The sequence below is a fragment of the Diplotaxodon limnothrissa genome, linkage group LG13, assembly GCF_057381915.1.
Source record: "Diplotaxodon limnothrissa isolate DT_005_m linkage group LG13, D_limnothrissa_male_GT1.1, whole genome shotgun sequence".
In the NCBI taxonomy this organism is placed as follows: Eukaryota; Metazoa; Chordata; class Actinopteri; order Cichliformes; family Cichlidae; genus Diplotaxodon; species Diplotaxodon limnothrissa.
This window is the reverse complement of record NC_140608.1, coordinates 10,337,404-10,361,549: the sequence shown is the minus strand read 5'-3', so window position 1 is coordinate 10,361,549 and position 24,146 is coordinate 10,337,404. Positions and strand designations below refer to the sequence as shown.

Here is a 24,146-nt window from a genome sequence, read left to right as displayed (position 1 = left end):
AGAAGTAATATCAGCTTTTATATTATTTATATTTTATCAGATTTTTTTGGTGTGATTCCTCCAAAGCTACTACAATACAGACTGACAATAAAATATAAAGCAGCAAGCATTACACTGCATGCGCCTTTAAGTTATGTATTAAACAGTTATTCCCAGTAGTTCCAAAATCAAGAAGTTGTTACATTTAAATTGGAGTATTACTATTTTTTGTCACCACTAGTGCTGATAGTTGCTGCATATGTTTCATGGTTTTTTTTATAAACTGCATGAAAACAACTAATGCTAACTGAGAAATAACTTATTTACATATAAATATAATTGTACTGACTTGCATACATTTGCAAAGGATTAAAAGTTAGTTTAACTTAAAGAACAGAATTTTCTTTCTTTTTTTATTTTTATTTTATCCCCTTAATAAATTATTTTGGGACTCCTGAAGCCCTAAATTAGGCTTTCATTGTAGGTCCCCCAATTTTAACATTCAGTGTTTTGTATCAAGTAGCTTAGTAAAATAGCGAGACAAAAAGCACTGAATATATTTGAATAAAGTGGAGCCTTGTACATAATCAGGCTGTAACAGAAACAAAGAAAACTGAGAAAACTCCTTAGTAAGCGCACTGATGGGTCGTTTGGCCTGTACCACTCGTTATCTGTAAAGTATACTTAGCTATCTTATTCACTTTCACTACAGATTCTTCACGGTAGCGGTTAAGTGAAGAGTGGCTGGGGTGACCACTTCTTGTATTAATAGCAGCTGTTGTGACAGAAGATGGGTTTTCTTCTCATTTTCCATACTGTGTCTGAACTACAATATAAAAAGCTCCAATCCTGCTTCCCTCAGCACTCTGTAATTGCCTCACAGCTCCATCTCTTTTAATGGACTTTCTGTCAAATACTTCATCCAATTCTATCAGTGAACAGCAGCACTTGGTCTTAAATAACCCCTGCAATGTTACACTATGTTCCCCAATAACTAACGCCTTTTGGTAGCATTTTACAGCAAGGACGCAAGACCTTTCAGGAATTCATAGACCGCTTTGTGGTTGAGTAAACACATTTGATTAAAATATTTGATTAAAACCTTCAGAACTATAAGTAACATACCTGAATTAATAGTATCTAACGCAACAATTTAGGGAATTTTAATGGCAAAGATTTGTGAATTATCAAATCATGTTAATGTCTTCATCATGGTGTAGGATGGGCTAAAGAAATTGAAGTAATGGCATTGAGCGATTTTGGTTGAATTCCAAATGTTATAATTACATATCAGAGCTTTCATTCTTCGTATCTTTAGCCTGGCCTTTCCGATAAAGAGGCAGCCTTGTCCTTCTTTAACACAGCAAAGCAAATGATAAATAGCAGCAGAAAATAAATCATATTCAACTTTTCATATCAGTATGCAAGAGGTCATGAATTCACGATAAGTGTTAACATATGCTTTTGTAAATCATCTTAAACTGAGCAGTGTGGGATGCTTTTTTCTTGCATATTTGGGTTTATGTATTTCCTTAAAGACAAAAGGATGTGCTTACACATTTGAGCACTGTAAATTAGATTTTTGATTAATCCTTTGGCATCACTCACTGTTCCAGATGATGGGGGGAAAAAAATCAAACGTATCTTTAAAACTAGGATTTGTTGCATTGACGCTTCTGTGTTAGTGAGGTGAATTCTTTATTTGGTTTTTGGTTTTTATTTTTTAAAACAAACAACTGTTATGAGTGATTTTCACACCAAACCTTTGGTGATTTGTGAAGAAAGACCATCTGCTGATGTCTTGTACAAACCTAAATTATGAACACATTCTCTGCTGAAGAGTAGCTGCAGTCTCATGTAAGAAAGAATTTGAAAGTCAAACATGTGTACTTATATACTAATCTACTGTGCAAAAATGTTCAGCTGCCCCTCATTTCTTTATATTTTGCTAGGGGATGTGGAACAGGTGCAGTAAACATACATGGATCTACAGTGTATAAGGTAAACTGCCTAAAAACACATTTCTAACAAGCTTGAAAGTCAATATTTGGTAGGATTACATTCACCACAGCCTGAACCCTCTTAGGCAAGCTATCTTGTAATGTTTTTGAATAGTTTTCCATGCTTATTGAAGGACATTTAAAGCTTTTCTTTGAATATTGGCTGTTTTTTGGCTGGATCTGGGGAGGCCACTCATAACTGACCGTGTTTCACTGTGTGTTTGGGATCATTTTAATGCTGAAAAATTAAGCTGTTGTCAGTCAGATGCTTTCTAGATCATAGATTCTGCATTTCATCATTTTTTAATGTCTAATGGGAGAGGGCCCACCCACATCTACAATGAGCCCATTCTGACTGCCCATAAGAATATTGTTTTTAATTTTTAATGATCAGAATAACGTATTAAAATGCACAAAAGGCTAAATGTGAATTCTATGAAAACACTGATAATTGAGTACATACAGTGAGGATAAACTTGCTTTCTTTCTTTTATTATATTATTTATTTAGTTACAATTTGAATGTCAGTATTTAAGAGAGTGAATACTCTATGATGGTCTTCACAATGGTGATAGATCAGGTATTGTTTTCATACATTATGCATGTGCATGTATTCACTCGTAATAAACACAAGTGGTAGAATAGTATCAAACACATGCATTTTATGTGATTACAAGTTCCAGCCCAAATTAGTTTGGCCCATCCTTGCACTACACCTGTACACACTGCACACTACATCGAGATATGGCAACTTTTCAGCTAATTTGGCAATCAACTTGGTGCAAACATACAATTTCATTTGTAAAACTGCTTTATGTTTGACATGTATCACATATTTAGCTCAAGAAATGGGAACTAATGTGTTTGAGAGAGGATTTAGTAACAAAGTGCCTAAAGATACAATATAAAATTGTTTATTTGTCAAGTTGACTGGTTCATCCCTTCAGTTAGTTTTTTGGTATCCTTAGATGATAATTAGGTCAGTGTTACGTAACATTTCTCTAAAAGTACTGGACTGAAAATGAGTGAAAAATAGCCTATAGTCTATAGGAAAATTATGAAAGACCTTGTACAGTACTGGTGTAGTTCATTATGTAGGTTACATGGAAAGATCCAGTCTACTTTATGTTTTACACATCATTATAAAGGGATTATAACCTACTCTTGTAGAAGGCTGGTTAATATAATGCTGTGTTTTAGCCCTGAACATGGGACAGGATTTCTGTGTTGGCAATAAAATGTTTTTGTGTGACAAGCTCCTTCACCACTGCAAATTATATTTTTAGTGTATTTTAAGTCCTTGTGGGCTGGGAGTTTGACACAATAAATACCGAACTCACACACACACAGTAAATCCTGTGGGCTTACTTCATGCAGCAGTTTTAGCTTATGAAGATTTTCCAACCTAGCTGCAAACTGAAGTACCTTTAACCCAAAGATGTCCATCGTTCTGCATTTAATTGTATTGACTAGAAAAAACAAATTAGAAAGTTAACTATTTCTCCTGAACAACCATAAGCAATGAGGCTTGAGGATAAAAATATCAGCATCATTAAACAAGGCACTAAAATGCCTTTTTCATGACTTTCCCTGAATTCTGCTTAGTCATTACCTCTTCCCTACAGATTTGTATTTACCATAATATTGTCAACATGATTTAAGACTAACAAAAACCTGCAGATCACTCCACTGTACGTCATTTCAAACTTCCTGATTAATATGGCTTTATTTATTTATTTATTTAGAGAAGAGTGTGAAGCCAGCTACTATAAAAACTGTCATAAATTTAACACATATCAGCGACCATAGTCCCTGTATCGGTTCCTAAGAGAAGCTCAAAAGCCCCAGGACACAACCTCAGTCCTGACTCTATGCATCAGGTACATGCATGCAAAAAAAGAAAGAAAGAAAGAAAGAAAGAAAGAAAGGAAACCAAAAAAAAGAAAACCTGATGGATAATGTTCGGGTAAGCCCTGATTTGTAACATAATATGGTAATCCAAAAATATGCCAAAAATATTTCATGAGGAGACTGTATTCGGTGGATCAAATATTTATAAGTGTGTGTAAACTAGACACAGCGCATTATGTAAAAAATAAAAAGAACGACAAGCAAATATAAAATATTTATAAATACAAGCCAAGCTCTGCCTTCCTGGAAACCTTGCTTGGCATTTGCTATTTAAAGAAAAAGGCTTTAAGTTTAATTCATTTTTACCATTTCTGAAAGGACAAATGCAAACATGTTGTTTTTTCTATAACCCAAGGCACTTCCTACAAAGAACTTTATTTAAAAAAATGCTTTACATGGCACTTTTGAAAACAAAGCCACAAAGTGCTTTACAAGACAAAATAAAAATGGCAGGCCCGAGCTAAAACTTTAAAAAAAATGGCACACTTAAGACTCTAGATGTTAGGTTTAAATCTGACTTGATAACATTAATGTTTTGTTTTCTTTGTCATTACTGAAAACAAGCTGCTGACTGATCATTCCCCTCTGTACTACTGTTGTGAGCAGAGTGCTAAAAATGCACACAACTCAATTTACATATTTTGTGTGAAAATAATGCAGCATGTTTCTACCAGAATGACAAATGACTGGATGTTGATCTCACCAGTAGAATCTGTTGGGGACGACATTGTCATGCACAAGCTGCCATCTTCTTCCAAACTCAACGGAGACATAGAGCTGAAAAATGGGAAGGCATTAATCAAATGTCTACGGCATGAGGTACAGTATAAAGATGATTTTTTTTCAGAATCTCCAAAAGGATTATTTCAAGATTTATGTCCAACTTCTTTTCCAAGCAGCTGCCAAATCTTTAAATTTTGTGGCATTAAGATTTTTAGTTGTTTTTTTAAAAAAATACAGCACTACTAAGTGCATGCTTTATGCGGAGATCCACCAGTTCATGTAAAAATGCAGTAACCCTTAGAAGCCAGATTTTAAAAATAAAACAGGGAATGGTGTATATCTACTGTGATGGCTTAAATAAGAGGGAAGTGATATACAAAGTGGTCTCTGAGTTAAAAACCACAGCGTCTTGTTCTTAAAGTAACACAGCAGGATTCCTACCTGACATCTTAAAATCCGTCTTGTAGCTGTCATTGTAATTTTTCTCCATAAAGCCATTTTACTTGTGTTCAAGCAGTCCGAAAGCCTGTCATCTCTCCTTAATGACTGAGCAGCGTGCATCTTAAGCTCTCAGCCTTACAAGGATCGGCAATATCATTTTTGAGTTATCTAAGTACTTACAACTTTTAAAAGACATGACAGGCAATCAATAAATGTAAAATGAAACCCAGCTATAGCTGTGATAAAAGGAACAAGGAAAACCACTGAAATGTAGCTTTACAAAGACATACAGAATGACCTAAAGGCAAACGTCTCTGAAGCATCTTTATTTTGACCCATCTGTGGCTCTCAACTCGGCTTTCATCTTCCTCCCTGCATCATTTATCTCACTTCTCAGACCTTGACTGTTTTTCTCTCTGAAAATCAAGTCTTCCAATAGCAGGCTGGGAGTCCGAGTTTGATGCCTCTGGTTTTGAGTAAAGCAGACAGCAGGGTTCTCACACAGAGTAATGGAGGGTGTGTGTTTATGCTCGCTATTGTGTGTGACTGAGTTTGTGCATTGTTTGGGCGTGTCTAACTTGTTAACTTTCCCCTGTGCTTTCTGAGGACACATCCATTCAGAGCTGTCTGTAGCTGCACCTTATGACCTGTTAAGGGCTGCAGAAGCGGCAGATATCTGTGCTTGTGAAGACCATGTTATGAGAGTTAACGTTGGCATTAAAATGAATGCATCTGACCATGAAGGCAACCTATGTTCTGTATCATTTTATAGAGAGATTACTTGCAATGTGACCCCACGGTGACTTCAGTCTGGCAGAACATTCAAGTAAAAGTAACAAAAGAATAAAAAGCAGCAAGTAATCTGTATACAACAGCCCACATTCTCATATGGAGATGTTTTTCTGTCACATTTTCAGATTTTATTGCAACTATTTCATGCCATCTGACAGCTACACTCTACCTTTTGGTCATGGCTGTAAGCCAGGATCCAGTCTTCCTGCTCGGGGTGAAAAAGCAAGCTGAGGATATCAAAGGCTAAGCTGTATTTTTGATAGGACGCCCCCTCGTCAAGGCTAATGAGCAAGCTGCTCTCCACTTCTGGGTCGGTCAGTAACATGATCTAAGACAAGACAAGACAAGAGACAGGGGAATCAGCAGCCCACCATGACAGCATCCATTCCACAGGGCTTAAAGAGTGCTTGTGCAACAGACGCAAGGCACAGACTCCTGCAGGGCTGTGTAGGGTAAAGATCATAATAACCCTGCTGACAGACTTATGAATCCACGTACACGACATGCACGTTCACACTTACCTTCATCTTGTTGTTTGGACTGACATACAAGTAGCTCAGTATGGTTTTTGTCCCGACTTTCTCATTGAGCTTTTCATACGTGGTCCCATAATCAGTTGACCTAAAATTCAATTACAGGACAAAGTAAATGGGTTTTGCTGGAGAGAAGAGAAGAACAGCGCAACACCTACTAGTTAAGATGCTGATGGTATCATTAAGCATTTCAGGGAAGCAGAAAATTACCACAGCAGAAGTCGTGAAGCAATTTGCTAAATGAATGGAGATTTTTTTAATTATTAAAATAAACAATAAATCCAGTGTTGCATGTGTGGCTGGGGCATGATATTATTATTCCTTTTAATTAGTAGTGGTATTATAAGTGTTATTATTGTGTTATTATTGATGCTTACATTTAATTACCACTCTGTCGTGTTTTAGAAATCAAATGAAGGACATATTTGCCTGAAAGCTTAATAATGGGGTTTTGAAGTCATTTTTTCATCTCAAAACAAAGGCACTATTTCAGATTTCATTTTGAATACCTATTATTTTCACCAAAATAGATATCGGTTTTAGGTGGTTGGTGACATTTCAGTAAAAAATAGCCGTTGCACTGCATAATACAAAAAAAACTTGTGGATTTAGGATGTCTTAGAGGATAAACACCAGTATTTGATATCCTGGCAAGAGAATGCACTGAAATGTTGCACAAAACTTCATGAACTAAGAATAATAATAACTAGGAAATCACTTTGTTTCTTCAGTTCTTGATGACTGTATTAAACACCAACATAACATGCTGTATAGAAATGACATGTAACATGTCTGAATTGTTAAAATTCACTTCATTTGCTGATGATTAATTTATATTTCCCTAGGAACACTTGGAACAATATAGTGGAAAGAAAACTGAAAGAAAATGGCTGAAATTAAAAAAATATATTATCACTAAATTAAAGCAAAATAAAGCAGAGGATGTTTTGTAACAGGCAAATAAAAAAAGTAAATTTATAAGTATAAAGAGGGCAAGAAAAATGTATTTCCGGGCATGATAATTGTATATAAATGATGTTGGAAGGTTCATATGAAAACCACTTTTGGCTGCTCCATTATCCACAAAGGAGTCGCCACAGCGGGTAACTCCACATGTCAGATTTGGCAGATTTGTTACGACAGATGCCGTTCTTGACACAAGCCCAAACAGATCTATGTTCCCAAAGTTGAAAGGGATTGAACTTTCACTTGTTAGGCGAATATAAACAATGTAAAAATATGAAGGTCCAAAACTAAATATACATAAAACTTTACATAAATCAAAATCATTATACATACTGTGCATTACTTACTGTGTGGAGGTGTGGAGAAACACATTCAAAACAAGAGCTAATACAGTGCGTATGGTACAGGGGAAAAATACTACAGGACTTAAAAACCAACCATAAACCAACCATGCAACTATTCATTAAACTACATGCCTTAAAATGTTACTATTCAGTCCATCTCAACACTGCACTGGTAATATACAAAGCACAAAATAATCTACCTCCAAACTGTATTCAAAGGTTAAATCAAATAGGTGTAACCATTGTGGAATAGGTATGACAAGGAATTAAGATTGTGTAGTTCTCTTTTTAAATTCCAAAAACCAGGTGATGAACAAATGTAAAACCTTATTACTATTGTCTGTGAAACATTCGCTTTTGTCCTTGTTTACCATTTGTTTCAAATGTATTATCTTTCATTTGGTTTTTGTTTCAATGAAATCGAGTTAGAAAAGCATTGCCATTTCAAATTTGCTCTGTATAAAGGATAGGCACGATAAGCTAAAGCTTCATCCTTCAACTATTCTGTCAGTAATTTGTGTTCCTCCCATTTAATTAAATTCTTTGTTGTCAACATTTATTTTAATGGGCACTTCTTTTAATAACAACAAAAATTTAAATGCTTGTCATAAATATGTGGAAATGGATAGATACAGCATTTGATGACAAAGTGTAGACTTTACCAACTTCTATTACACGAAATTAAATCTTTCACCTTTTACTGACAGGAAAGTAACTTGCGTCACTGTGGACACAACAATGACATTAAGTTAATGATTCAGTGTTAATGCTTTTGTGCTGATCTCTCCAAGGGTCCAAACAGTGTGCAACTACATTAACATCAACATAACAGTAACATCAATGTGTCCTGCTGTATAACTACAGAGCGTAATATCAGAGAGGAGATCTTACCTCCATAAAGAACTCTCCGTTACTCTGCCAGAGTTAAAGTCGTAGTATTTTGTCAACATGAGAATCACCTAGAAAACAGATCAAACAAATTACCAGCTGTGAAGGTGTGTATCATCAGTTTTCAATAGCAGCCACAAAGTGTCAGATAGCGAACCAAAAGCCGCCCATGCATGTGTCTTTTAATCTCCCTGACAGACAATGCTTTATTAAAAACACAACAAAACCGTGATGCCTTGTCAACCCACTACCCCCGTACGCCATGAAGCCTTGTGCATATTCTCAAGGGAAAAAATCTGATCACATATGTATGATATACTGCGTTTTATATACCTATATATTGTTAAGACAGAGTAGAGGACCAAGAAATGCAACCACTGGTGAGCAATGACTAAATGAATAAATCAGTAAACACTATAATTTATTCTTGGCATAGAAAGGCAGACCTTAAAAATATATAGGACATCCATTCTGTAGAGAGTCATAAAAAATGTCACTTACATGTGTGGTTTACAGTTCACAGGGCTTTACCAAACACATAAAAACTACAGATTTCCTGCTGTCTTTCAAATTAATATTAATAAACGGCTTGCTGTGGAATATCATTTGCCTGCTTTTCTCAGAACGTATCAAACCTTAATCAAAGCCAGTGTGTTTGTATGTGCATGTAATTACTGATGCATGAAGGCGTGTTTACATGCTCTTTACTTGTTTGTTTTTTTACTTTTTTTTTAGTGAAGAAACGGTTTTACATATAATTATATATATTTAGCAGAAACAAATGCAGAAATAAAAATAATGTCTGCTAAACAGTCATTGTGAGCTAATGAAGGGCACCACGTGAACAGCAGTTCACATGGTGCCCTTCATCCTTTACGCAAATTAACTGCTCAAGCAGTGCCCTTTGTGCACTAGGGAATCATAAAACCAGCAGCTCATATAACTCTCTCGGGAAGCCTTTTGAGGCATCTTGTTGAGCTTTTCACCGCTACCTTCTAATTATCAAGTGTTATGAGCATTTGGGGTGACATTCCCTATGATGACTAAGAACTTCATCATATTAACAGGAATTTTTAACTTTTTTTATTAAACTTTTGCATATAAAAAGGCCAAACAGAACTCATTTTCCAGGTTAAAATCAAACAAATCCTTTTCATCTCTATTTGATAAATGTGCACTTTCAGGTGAATCATGTACCATATTTTCTGTAAAAAAAAAAAAAAAAGTATTTTTCAAAGCTAAATTATTCAATATGAAGTCAAATCAAGTTTGTTCTCTATATGCTTATAATTCCTAAATATACTGTAGATGCAAAGACGTGTCACAGCAAGCGAGCGAGACCATAATTAGGTTGAAACAACAAAATAAACAGAGAGATAGCAAAAGGTTTGGGAGAAAAGCAACTTCAGAGCATCTAACAAGTCAAGAACACTCGAGGAGGTAAGCATATTATTGCCGAGGTTTACAATCAAGACCTGCCTTCAAAAATGGGCATACAGATGGTTTAGACAATCAAAGTGCAAACCACTGGTTACACTCAGGAACAGGAAGGCCAGATTGGATTTTCTGAGAAAACACCTAAAAGAGCAGGCACAGATCTGAAAAACATATTTGGACAAATGAAACCAAGATGAACTTGTACTAGAATGATGGGGAGAGAAAAGTATAGAGAAGGAGAGAACAGCAGCTCCTGTTCTGAAGCATACCACATTATTTGGTGGATCATGGTAATGTTATGGCATGGGCATATGAAACTGGACTGCTCGTGTTTGTTGATGTGACTGCTGATGGAAGCACCAAGATGAATCATGAAAAATAGTGCAAAACTGATCAGGTAGTGCTTCACAGTGCAAACGGATAATGACTTGTAGCATACTACAAAGCAACCCAAGAGTTTCTCAAGGCCATTTTTCAATAGCCGAGTCAGTCACCTGATCTCAACCCAGTAGAGAATGCTTTCAGTTATTATGTACAAAACAGACAGAGCCACAAACAAGCATTAACTGAAGGTGGCTGCAGTATAGGCCTGGCAGAGCATCTCAGAGGAGGAAACATAGCATTAGACAGGCAGTCATCCAGTCCCTGTTACTTGAGTCTGTGCAAATGGAAGACTAAGTATTCAAATGGCTGCGATTCGTTAACAAAAATTAAACAAATAAATCAAGCTAAAAATCTGCATTTTGGTTACATATCAATTGTTTTAATTAAAATCCACTGTGGTTTACATATTTTTAAAAAACTACAAAATTCATGTACAGTAGTTATGTTTTCAACAAATTCTGGACTTTTTTTCAAGTACATATTGTTATTGTTATTATTGTGTTATTATGCGATTGCAGTTTACTTTGGACATTATATGACTGGGGTTGAAATCAGTGATCATTTGCTTTGATTAGCTGTCTACAGATCAGTTAATATTTTATCACAATTACTCTGAGCTGAATGAAAGATCCTCTCAGAGATATCATATTTGCAATTACTGTATATAACCTCTAAACAGCAAATTTATGTTTCTCCAAGAGAAAACCCCATTATCTGATATATTATGAATATTACCAATAGCCCACTGCTTCTACCTAACACCACACCGTTAATGCAGTAAATTGTAAATTCACGGTTTTACTTTCTTTCCAGACTGTATTCCCCCTATGCATAGGCTGAGACAGAAAACTCTGACTCTGCTCTTACCTTGTGCTGAATGTATAAAAATTCTCTTTATGGGAAGTAGTTCTAAGATAATCCTCACAGCTTGTTATAACTTTGTGTCCAGACTGGCTTGCAGAGATTTATGGTCTTCCAATAAAATGGCCTTTATGCCTTCCAAAAGTCATAGCCTCATGGACACTGTCATACACAATAAAACAACCTGCAGCAGTCTGAAAATTAGGACAAATTACACTCCCACCCCCTCTTCTGTATGGCAATTAGCTTTATGCATTTCCTTGGAAAGACTCCAGGATTACAGCAAAATGTCATGTGTATCTACCTTCCTGCTGGCTGGAAAAGAGTCCTGTATTCTGAGTGATGCTGAAAGTAAGGTGAAACTTGATGGCTGCAGTTAACACGTCAATAAAGTGATACAATATTCACTTTGTTGGCATGTCTGTGTCAGAAAGGTGCTTAACATGTCACAGAAGCTATTAAATTGCTTTTTCAAACCACCAGATGAAGGCTCTTCTTTTAATGAATACACCACATGGTAATTTATCCTCTGAAAATGGTAAAAGAATCTGTTTTAGCACATTTTTACCTTTCAATTTGAACAAAGGTGTCAGCTACCTGGGGGTAAAACAACTCTCTAACTCACTGTTTGGCTCATATTGTACTCTGGCTTTGGTTCAGTCCTTTCCCTTGTTTTAAAGGGGAGAGGGGGTGAATAAGAAACAAATGGTGAAGAATATTTTTTCCCATGGATATAATAGAAATGCACCTATAGATTAACAGATGGATAAATGAAAGAAAAATAAACTGAAATGCTAGATCCTGAACGCAGCAGATCTTGATGTACTCAAGCCCTCACATTATAATAACTATTATTAAGTAACAGCAAATTGATCATAAATAAACCTAACAAACAACAAAATAAAAATGGTGAATAGCTGAATAGTAAACCAGCTTCAGCTTTACAATAACCATATAGATAATGTTACTGGACTCTATTTAGGTTTATGACTTATGCAGGTTGGTAGGTGGAATGGTTCATTTTGGTTTTTACCAGCTTTAAAAAACAACAACAACTGTATACAACTGTATATAAGCACAACATCAGTGGCCTTGAGGTGACTGTTGTTGGTACAAATAAAACTGAATTGAATTGAATTATTTTTGAGTAACAGATAGACCACATAACCTCCTTGGAGGAGATAAAGAAGTATCAGCTCTATAGTCAATATTCAAACCATTCATGGTCATAAAACTGAATCTGTTGTTATAAATACTTTTACAACAGTGGCTGGATGCTGGAATCAGTTTTTAGGCCCACGTGGACCAAGACAGCCAAAATCAAAAATTGGATTTTTGCAGATAAACAAATCTTGCTTCTCATTCAGCAGTCGTAAAATCATTAAGCAATCTGTCTGCACTTGACTATGGGGATATTGTTTACATGCAAGCTTCTTCATCTACCTTAAGTCCTCTTGATTGTGTGTATCACAGTGGGGATTGTTTTTTATATATTTTACATGAACAAGCTTAGAAAAGATAGCATCATTCTATGATTGTATTTACTGTCCTACTGTAAAAACTCCTTGCTTGCATATGCTCTTTAATTAAATTTAAACACTGTAATTACGATGTCCAATCCCAGGACTGCTAATAATTTTAACATTAGCTGGACTTCTTGTTCACATACTGCACTGGAAAAACTGAATTTAAATACTTTGCTGTCAATAAATGGAAAGAGCTGCAAAAAGCTAGGAAACTACATTCCCCGATTTAATAGAAACATTTTAAAAGGTTATATTTATTTATCTTGAACTAACCTTGCATTTGCTTTTCTTTATTTGTGAATGAATCACGCGTGATGTGTAAGGTGAGTGTCTAAATAACAGATTTAATAATAATAATCAAAACCTTTTGCAGAGTGCTTATCGAGATCGTGTACCACCAGACAAACCACGCATGTTTACACTGCAAATCAACCTCAACCTACTCCTGCAGCTAAGGTGTGGCACATAGGCTGCAGTAACTCCAGCATGTTTCCAAAGTGGATTACTTGACATCCAAGTGCAAGCAAATTGATTTTTCAACTCTTAATCCTTTGTAAATCTTAAACCTTGAAGGTAAATGGCCTGGGATGAATTTGATCATTATATAAGAATGAATGGAGGCTTAATGGTGACTTAAAGAGCTTAGGGTGAAGAGATTACTGGTGGGAAATGAAGGCGTTGTATGCGGAGGGGTAGGGGCGGTGTGGTGGTAGAAAGCAGTGTGAGGATTCGGTTACTGAAGGATGAACACTTGAGACAAATGAAATGAGCAACAGAGTGCACACTGCAATTCATTCCTACTCTAACCAACCCGCTGATCAGGCCTTATCAGCTGTTGGAATTAAGACGCCTCATCAATAAAACTGTCATCACATTTCGCCACAGCAATTAAACAGATGGATGATTCCATAAAAGCAGTTGTTACAGGAGTTACTCACTGGAATATTAATAATAAAGACAAATATTACACATCAAAAAGTGGTCACTGTCGAAGCCTTTTTCCCTGCTGCATGCTCAAATGTAACACATCCGCATCACAAGTAAGCATACGATCCGCCGTTAACACAAATACACAATTTAAGCAAATTTAATTACTGCATGTTGTCATAGGGCATCAAGATTTTGCGTAATGATGACGCTTAAAGGTGTGACAACTGGTGGCACTGATTTTCACAAATAAGGCAAACTAATTGGGAGAAGAAATGTGAGAACACCTAGATATCCACACCACAGAGGTGATAACAATGTTAGAGTGCACGCTGTTTAAGGAATGGAAAAAAAAAACAAAGCTTAGCAAGCAAATTCAATGCTCCCAGAGGAAGCACAGCAGAAATTATGAAACTTCACTTTATGAAATTACCACATTAAACAGCATCATTTAACACCTTCAAAAAAGAAAGCATTGTCTAATTTTATTAGGGTGTTTATTGCCCTACGACACACTGCGCGGCAACAAAAGCCTGCAGGAGGGCATGCCGTCATACACTTCAATACCACCTGAGTGAGACATACAATGTACAGAGCCTTTTGTCTGCCACATCAATTTATATCATTTCATTAACAAAGGCAACATTTCCTCGTAGAGCAGATGTTGCGCTGGAGCTAGGTTGTTTGAAGTCAGGGCTGTTGGCTTTCCCATGGATTGCAGGTCACTGCAATCATAAATTATGAAGTAACTGCTCAACAGCACTTTGCACAACATAAACTATCCGTGTCCTGATGAGAATGATGTATAAATACAAGAAGGTGTTAATCGGAGTAAATGTGCTGCTTGGGAATTTAAGTAAAGGCTTTCTGACCGCTGCTTTAACAAGGATGCACATTTTACTTTCATTCTTGCAGAAATAAAGTTCATCTACGATGTGCCTGATGGCAGTACTCTGTTCCTCTGGCAGACAGAAAACATCAAATAATCAGCATTTTAAGTGCAGCTTCACATTACAGCTTCGGCTTTTGAGCAGAGCAGCAAGTATGTGACTTTATTGGACTTCTCTTGCCGAGACAACGGAACTGTGTCGAAGTAGAAGCTCGGTTGGCAAGTCATCTGAAACGGCTTCCTTAATCTTTCAGCTTACGCTCTCGCATCATTTGCTTCTTCACCATAAATGAACGCCCAGGCTAGTCCAGCAGCTGGGTTGCAGCAGCATGCTAAGCTTGTGAGTCAGTGTGCACGAGGAGGGGGTCTGATCAATGCAAGCAAGATTAGACAGCAAGTGGGTAGGTTTCCAACTCAGCCAAAAAGTTACGCCCGCTGTGCGAGGAGGATTTGTCTTTTTCTTTTTTCAAAACTCTCTTTAAATCTTCAGCACTCACTTTGAAATTTGGAAGTGCTGAGTGAAAAGGTAAAAAATTGACAGTGTGTTGACAAACCTAAAAGCTCCCTGGACTCTTCAATATGTTTCCTCTGACGTAAATAAAGTAAAACAGCTGATCCTTCTGTTTGCCAAAATGCATCACTGTAAATCCAAAACGGAGAGCTCGAGTGAGCAAATCAAAGTTATGGTTTTGATTATAAGGCTTTTCTTGAAGCAGCCAGATGGTATATGAACAAGTAATGCAGGTGGCCACTGTAAAATGAAAGTGTTCTGAACCACAAAATGAGGTGCAAACTGAGCAATGGTCGACAAAAGAATATTGACAGCAGCAACCAACTGGCAGAGTGTTTGAGCTGGAGCACTGAGGCGCTGAGGCACACCAAGCAGCCGACAACTCAAATAGCACTTCAACAATATAGCGGTAATTTTAACATTAATTGTGAAGATATCTGTGCAAATGAATAGGCCAACTCTTTGCTTACCAACTGGTACTCCAATTATTCTGAAGCTTTAGCAGCTGCTCATGAAACAACACTGAGTCACAGTGGAAACAGCCAGAGCACACATAACAATAGCATGGACCTGCACAGCATAAGTTGTATTTAAGCAAACAAAAAGAAGTGCAAACAAAAAGATGTGTCTGTGACAAGAAAAAAAAGGAAAAAAATAACAAAGAAAGAGTTGACATCTCATTATGCATTGTTCCCGGCAAATTAACTTTATCCTTGTCTAGAATAAGATCGTTACCTGATTTGAATTTGGAATTTCTGCTCTGTTAGACCACACTCGGTGCAGAAGAAAGGAAACCCAGGAGGGGAACGCAGCTTGCCAATAAAAAAAAAACACACTCAGCAGGATTTCAAGGCGTAAGAGAACCTCACCACAGGAAGGCTTGGTGGCTCGGCAGAGCTGAACTCATCCTGCCAGTAGTTTCTGTGCAGTGCTGAGCTTTAAAAAATCAGTCTCTCTGTTTATCCATGCAGTACAGGCAGTACTACAGCCATAAATTGTCAGGAAAAATGAATTTGTTGTCTTCGGTTGTCTTATGCTAAGTCATGGTGTTGCGATTCCTATCATTATGTATTTCATTAATTTATTTATGTGTGTGATGTTTCCCTTCCCGAAATGTTACACCAAGCCCCTCGGGCTCCACATCCCAGCCAGGAGTGAGCAGAGCTGGTGGAGGTCCGTTCTGGCTGCGTCGGTCAGTGGGCTGTCTGAGGATGTCTGAGCATGTCAACAGGCTGTTTGCTGTTTGTGATGCTTTGCTGAAGAGACAGAATTTACATGAGATAAAATAGTGGAAAGGTGTTAATGACCGGACTAGTTTTTGAACCCAGCACAAATAAAAATGGCAGAACAGCAGCAATATGATCCAGATTAGAGTTTGCTGCAGAGAAAGCTGCACTTTTTTTGTAATTACTTCAATATGGCATTTGATAGAAGTGGGACAGGAAATTGTGTCAAACTAATCAACAGGGAGATGTGAAGTCATAAATCCCTTTCATGTCACTGTTTATTCATTAAGATTTAATTTAGCATTGACTTATATGAGTATAGATTTAAAGAAAGAAAGAATGACAGCATTATTTTTGCTTTATTACATTTATTAATAATGAGCTAATTTTGGGTAAGGTCCAAAGACCTCTGAATTTTTTCTGACCCGTGTGCTCATTTTCTTAAAAACATGGCATATTGTATGTTTGCTGTGCCTTTCCTGTCCTTTACATCAAACCAAAAATGCAACATCTTGGTAAATATGATTATTTACTTTCCTTCCAACACTTTGCACGTCTCACTTATTTTTGACTGTTTTTTCAGGTCCACACAGCAGTTTTTTTAACCATATACTGCTTATTTCATCCAATTTTATCCTGCATATTCCTGGTGCTGATACATTAGCATTTTCTTTGAGTAAGGCCAGCTTTGTACTGAAAATATCGCACTTTGGGCAAACACAGTATTCTCGCTGTGGCTCCGGGATGATGGTATATATGGGAAAACAGAGAAGAAGAGGCCTGGAAGTTAGAAAGGAAAGAGATATGATTTTCACGTTTTTCAGCACCCTCAAGATTTATTTGTTTGTTTTATTAGCATGAAGTTTCCAGCCTTAATTTTGATGTATTAATTTACATACCTCCATAGTGCTCTAACATCAACATTTTGCTTTTGATTCCTTAATTATCTTGGGAAATCACATCATTTTGTTCACACTGGTAGTATGACTGAAACCACATAACCTCATCTTTAACAGGGGCGATTGTGGCTCAAGAGTTGGGAGTTCGCCTTGTAATCGGAAGGTTGCCGGTTCGAGCCCCGGCTCGGACAGTCTCGGTCGTTGTGTCCTTGGGCAAGACACTTCACCCGTTGCCTACTGGTGGTGGTCAGAGGGCCCGGTGGCGCCAGTGTCCGGCAGCCTCGCCTCTGTCAGTGCGCCCCAGGGTGGCTGTGGCTACAATGTAGCTTGCCATCACCAGTGTGTGAATGTGTGTGTGAATGGGTGGATGACTGGATATGTAAAGCGCTTTGGGGTCCTTAAGGACTAGTAAAGCGCTATATAAATACAGGCCATTTACCATTTAACTGATAATTTATCCTCAAAAAAACAGGTGCTGGCAAACTTAAATATATCTGTAACCCTAAATCTTATCTTCCGTTTTCAGGTTTATGTAGTTGGGGTGCGGTAGACTCACGCTGTTCATGTAACAGCAGAGATTTATATACATATAAAAGTGAATTATAGGACAGATGTTTGTATTGACTGTGAATACACAAATGGCTTGCTCATCTCATCATTCTTATAGCCCAAACCTAACATACACAAAGACTCAGCTCAGGAACATTACAGTTAAAAAGATACTGTAGTGATGCTTACCCATATTGACTTTCAAGGGCACAGAAGACAGTCATAAAGTGGAACTGGAGAATGACAAAATTTTATCTGTGATTCAGTCAGTGAGTCATAGAAACGACTAAAAACTCGGATGAAACTGGTGACTGACTGCATACCTGGCCAGCCTCCAGTTTCGCAGTAGCGGATGAGACAATTCACCAAAAACTCAATGAGGCAGATGAGGAGAAGCTGCGCACCAAGCTATCAAGAACGTGATCTATGAAGAGGAGGATGCCCTCTACAAAAATGGGAAAGCTGAAAATATGGATTGTCATGAACTGCGAAGCTTCTCCTCGAGGTTGCTCAAAGCAGAGAAGCACAGAGAAATTCAACACTACATGCACAGAAGGCTTCAAGCTTGACCATGATAAAATAGTTATGAACCACGTTAAATGTCTTAACCCCTGAAAAGCTCAAGGACTGGGAGATTTATTAGGAGCCTCTCTATCTATCTACTAGTAATTTAAGCATTCTTTTGGACAAAAATGTTTGAGAATTTTCCTGGACGTCGTAGCACTCTTCCCTATCCTGACCTTGAAAATATGGAAGGGTGGGGGGGAAATGTGTTTTCTACTAACAATACTATCAATAATTTTCTGCTTTTAACTTTTTCCTTCACAAAACAAATAACACAATGTGCATCCTGCATTCTTCTTCTTCTGTGTAACAGCTGGATAAAGTGAAAATAAAACGGAACAGATGTTTTCAAGGTCATGTGATGCTGGATCGTATCCCAGTGTAACCTGGGTAAGACCTGGGACAGGTTTGACAGCCTCACAGGGGAAACAGAATGACAAGCACTTTCACACCTGCAGGCAATTTAGACTTTCCGATTCACCTTGCTAGTCTTTGGACTGTGGGAGGAAACTAGAGCACCTGAATGAAGCCATTCGAACACAAGGACAACACGCAACCTGAACATCATACCCTCTAAAATTACAACGTTCAACATTAAACTAACACATCGTTTGTTCAGATAAATTGGGTGCAACCCACACAGCCCAATCCTGCAATATTCTGCAGAAGTAATTTGCAGTGCTGCCTCTGTCGCACAGTTTTTGTGATTTTTCCACATCATTTGAAGTTAAATGTTTAGTTGATGGGGACTCACGATGCCCGATTATTTACCTGATTAACTTCTGGTCACCTGTCTTGCACTTTTAGCAACACTGCTCACCAAAATTCCAGTCTGATTTTCCACATGGCTGCCATGAAAAGATCCATTATAAATTACAGCAAGCATGTTTTTAAAATAAGTATTTTATATAGTGTGACTAAAACTGCAAGTTTTCATTGATTTACCTTATATATCGCTGGTTTACCTGTGCTCTCTGGATGTATACGTTTTGTCCAATTTATACATGTTCTATAAGCCAGTGACCTGAAATATTTGCTGTAAGCCTTACCCACAATTTTTCCATCCATATTGTAGATTCCAAAATTCAGTCTAAGCTCTCAGCTAAGATGCTTTTTCTATTTTACTGAACAGAGGAGAAGAGACAGTCCTCCCCTGGAAAACAGCTGTTAAATGAGAGAGTCACTACCTTTAGGCACCCTTATAACCTACAAAATGAAACTTTGAAATATGTGTTTAATGTTTTAAAAGGCTCTATTTTAAAGCAAATTCTGAAAATTAGATAACAGTCTTACTCCAGCGTCCCTGTCTCAAGCCAGGAATGGTGATGACTTGTGCTATGACGGCTGAAACAACAGATTGATCACAATCGTTTATCCGGAGGACGTGTTGGAAGAGACCCAGTGCACTGAAAAAGATGCAAGCAGACTATAAGAAGCAGCCTGTTGGAGATACACACACCTCGTTTGTTCAAATAAAGAGCGACAAAGTCTAACGCAAATATGGTTTATCAAACACTATTCACCTGTGGATATTTAAGCTGTTATAATTCCTCCTGCAAAACACGTTGTGCCCTTGGCTCCACTCAAAAACCCAGTGCTGAAGAGTTTATTGAAATAATCTAATGCAGGCAAACCATTGAAAGTTATTTAATGCTACACTACAATTCACCGTGAAGCAAACATTCAAATATATCTCAATTTATTGCAGTTTCTTCTTAATAGAGTCCTTGAAGCTTGCTAATTAACCGCTACAGTTAAATTGTTCAACTCTAATGAAGGCAGCCTTGGTATTGAAATGCTAAATGTGACAGACAACAACCACATGAATTAGCAGCGTGGACTGAGCACTACTTTTGATTTTGTCTGTTTTTTTGTGTTGATTGAAAAGCTGAAATGATGTTGCAGCTTCGTTTGTGAACCGTGATAATTGGACAAATGATAAATGAATGGCACCATCCATCAACTAGGCTTCAGCAAATAAGTACCAAAGCATCTGCCTGAGCTGGACAGAAAAACTAGATATCAAGGCATGTCGACATCAAGCTCGGACAATGTGTGTAACAAACCATACAAACTGACTGAATTTCTTTAGATGTAATGCTTCATCAGTTATTATATGTCAGAGTTTTCAAGCAAGCACAACAAACAAATATCTACATTTTTGAGCACTACTAAAAATATAATGTCATGGACGACAAATATAATGTGATAACTGTGTAAATTCTCAAAGCAGGTTCCCATACAAACTGAGTTACACGGGTCCCCAAACGGTTCTTCTTTCTTTGTATGACAGTCAATAATACAAAATGTGTTATTCAGCCTGTAAGACAAGGTTGCTTAGGCCTGTGATGTGTGATACTAAATGTCTTCTTGTTTCCAGGGAATCTGATTAAAGCCCTTATGACTAAACTGTAAGTGTTAATAGATTAAGCAAAGATGTTTAATTAGGACAAGGCTTCATTTTGAAATAGATTACTGCTTTAAATAGATTTATTTTAAAAAGTAGACCAGCTGGAAAATGTACACGTTTTCTTACTGACCACCTGGCCTCCACTTACACACATGGAGAAAGAGAGAAAGAAGGGGAGAGGGTGTGGCAAGTAACACACACACACACACAAACACATTAGACTGTGAGTAGGCGAGATGAGATTCTGCATAAGGGGGAAATTTGTTGAAGCAGAAAGTTCGCCATGCAACTGTGAAGACGATAGTGCCAAATCCTGCTGAAAATGACTTAATACAATAATAGGTTTTGGAGTATAACTAATACTATTAATTAAAAGCAGACAAAAATACACAAAAAAGCACTTTAATCACTTTTTATTACTGTGTGACTTTTGGATCTTTGGTACCCCAAGATACTCCCCATCTTATACTGTAACTATACTGCATTATGGATGATAAGCTTATTTACTTTCCTGGCAAGAGGTAGAAAACTGTGTGCTGTGAGGCTTATAGCTTAGCATAATGAATACAAACTGGGGGGAAACTGTTCAGAAATCACTCTAGTCACCCCACAAAGCAAAAATATTCTGCTGTTGTTGTAGACAAGATGTATCATACCAGTTACTTTTTGGATAAGCTGGGGAAACAGTTTCCCCCGTTTCCAGGCTTACTGCTAAACTCGGCTAACCACCAGTTGGCTCTGGCATCCTAACTAGTGTTTATGTGCAGAGGAGAGAGGATCCTTATCAGAACTATGAGCAAAAAAGCCAATAGGTGTAACTGCCCTAAAGTCAAAGCAGAGCAATACTGAGGTAATGTATTCAAATAGGAACTTTCCACAGCTATGCTGATGACACAGAATTATGCACACCCGTGCAGCCAAATGATACAATAAGTCTGATGAGTAATAACTTTGTGAGACTCATGAAAGACAAGCAAGGTAAAAATACTTCTGCTTTGCCTCAGGGCCACAAGAGATGTACTGTCCAAAAATCTTAGCTCTCTGCTTCCACAGTTCAAGCCTAAGCAAAAGACATTAGTGAGAGTGTGTTGGACTTTGATCATAGCATTATATTACACCATAAAATTGGAATTCTCTCAGCTGAGTAATATTGCCATATCAAAAACCCAGTTTGTGCTTAATTCTCAGTAGACTAGACAAGCCTACTGTGTATTTCAGTGGTCTTGCTGAGAATTTGATTTGTCAATTATAAATCATTCAAATCCGGGTTCTTGTGATATTGACCAGAACAAGAAGAAGAGAACACTGAGTGATTCTGGTTTTAGCTGAACTCGGTATAGCTCCATATATATTTTACAGATATTAAATAACTTGTTTGTCTATAAAGCACGACAGTGTTTCACCAGCTTCCATCCTCAAGGCTCCCTGTTGTTTTAAGTGTCTTTACATTTACTCACATCCTCCATGAAGGTTGTTTGAAGTTCAGAACCACAATCAGACCCAAGAAAATTGGATCTGTCCAAACTGTAGAAAGTATGTCCCTCTGGATATCAGGGAATAACCCCCACTGAGCATTCTGTTATCTTTCAACCTGTAAATCCATTTGTCTCCAAGTCCTTATTTTAGCATGTCATTGTATTATGATGTTATTTCATGCTTCATTTATCCTTAATTTGTCTTTTAGTCTAAAGGACTCCAGGTTTAGGTTCTTTGCATGATTGTAATTATATTGATTCTTAATTATTACGCTATTATAACTTTCGTCCTATACTTTATCTGAGCCATTCTTATATAATGGGTGGTAGGAGAATTATAGTTTAATTGATTTAAGCTTGCAAATAATATGTATGCAGAGAACTTACAAATGAGTGACTGACCAAAACGGGGAAAAGCAAAATGAGCTTCTGTGAGTGACTTAATGGGAGAAACACGCACAAAAGAGCAAATGGGGCATAATCCCCTTAACATTATTTTCTTTTTCTTTACCATATCTGCCAAGTCAGCCGATCAATAAACAACAGCATAAATAGGGTGTGCGTGCCCGTGTATGTGCGCGTGCGCGAGACAGACAGAAAAAGAGAGAGGGAGAGCAAGGGAGAGGTTGAAAGGCAGAGACTGATTCCTTTAAAGTCTGCATGCTCTCAGTTTTAATCTTTCATCGCGTTTTTCAGACGCATCTGAATGAGTCTTACTGCCACGTAAGACCTGTGGATGAATGATGACCACACTGCGTCAAAAAGAGGTCCGTGCGTAAATCTGGAGCACATTAACTACTTACGCTACTGTTTTGTCCGGACCAGTGCACCATCGCCTGGTTATGAGCCGTGTCCTCGGTGAGCGCAAATGTCGAACTTGTGAGGTGAAACTCCTCCTGGTCCGAAACCGAGGCATCCTCCCCGCCCTCGGGTCTGAATCCGGACCAAGTCTCTGTGCTCCTCGCACTACGTCTCCAACTGGTCACATTCCTGTCCTCGTTTTCCGTCACATCACCAATTTTATTTCCCCCATCGTCTGTGTTATTCTCGGTTACATTGCTGAGAAAGGGGGAGGACACGCTTGAAGACACTTCAGATTGGGAAAGTTTCTGGTTACTGCTTGGGGCGCCTTTATGCAGAGAACTTGAGATATTTCCCCCAAACCGTGGCTGTACTTTGGACGAACTTTCTTCGCTCGCGGTCAGTTCTGCATCGTAGTGCCTTTCGTTTCGGGGGGTGACCGACCCCTCGGTAAATCTAAGAAACTCTTCAGCTGTTGCCTCTCCAAAATTTGTCAAATCCAGCGCCGAGAGTTCCCGGGGAAATGCTGCGGAAATGAGCGGCAGCTGGCAAGACGGAATGCACCTTACCTCCGCTTTTGTTCCGCCCAGGATGGAAGTTAGGGTAAAGATCCAAATCCACTCAGAGAAAATGATAAAAAGGCAGTGACCGAGGCGCGTCTCCATTCTACGTTGATTCCTACTTAAAAACATATCATTTTTTTTAGTCTTGAGCGAGTGTCTGTCATCACCTGGTAAAGTGGTTGAATGTACTGTGAGGAGGTGCAGCAGCGCGCGGACAAGTGCTCCCAAGTACTGATGCAAACGATGCATCAGAGGAGGAGCTGGAGGCTGAATCCTGCACAAGAGGGGAGCGGGGCCGATACCCCGCATCATCATCTCAACCTGGATTAAAACAAAAAAAAAGAAGAAGAAGAAGGAAGGAACAACAAAATAATAAAAACAAGCATGGGGGTTGGGTGTAACTTAAGTTTATTCCTGATCAACAGTGTGACAGATAGTATGTCATTATAAAACATTTGATTTAATAATCATCTTATATCTTGGTAATTATGCACAGAATCAAAACAGCCTGAAAGGTGATGTATGGTATGGGGTCCCTGGGGGGGAA

At 37.9% G+C, this 24,146-nt stretch overlaps 1 protein-coding gene across 1 annotated transcript in view; it reads right to left on the bottom strand.

The window, feature by feature from the left end:
• The window catches only part of LOC146619860 (VPS10 domain-containing receptor SorCS1-like), a 51,993-nt gene extending 28,292 nt beyond the window's left edge, over window positions 1-23,701 (bottom strand). Inside the window, exons 1-5 of the mRNA XM_085369170.1 lie at window positions 23,039-23,701; window positions 8,581-8,648; window positions 6,368-6,467; window positions 6,016-6,174; window positions 4,594-4,667 (exon numbers count right to left, since the gene is read on the bottom strand). Coding sequence (XP_085225296.1) covers window positions 4,594-4,667; window positions 6,016-6,174; window positions 6,368-6,467; window positions 8,581-8,648; window positions 23,039-23,701 — 1,064 coding nt within the window. The remainder of the gene's footprint in view (window positions 1-4,593; window positions 4,668-6,015; window positions 6,175-6,367; window positions 6,468-8,580; window positions 8,649-23,038) is intronic.
• Between the last annotated feature and the right edge of the window lie 445 nt (window positions 23,702-24,146).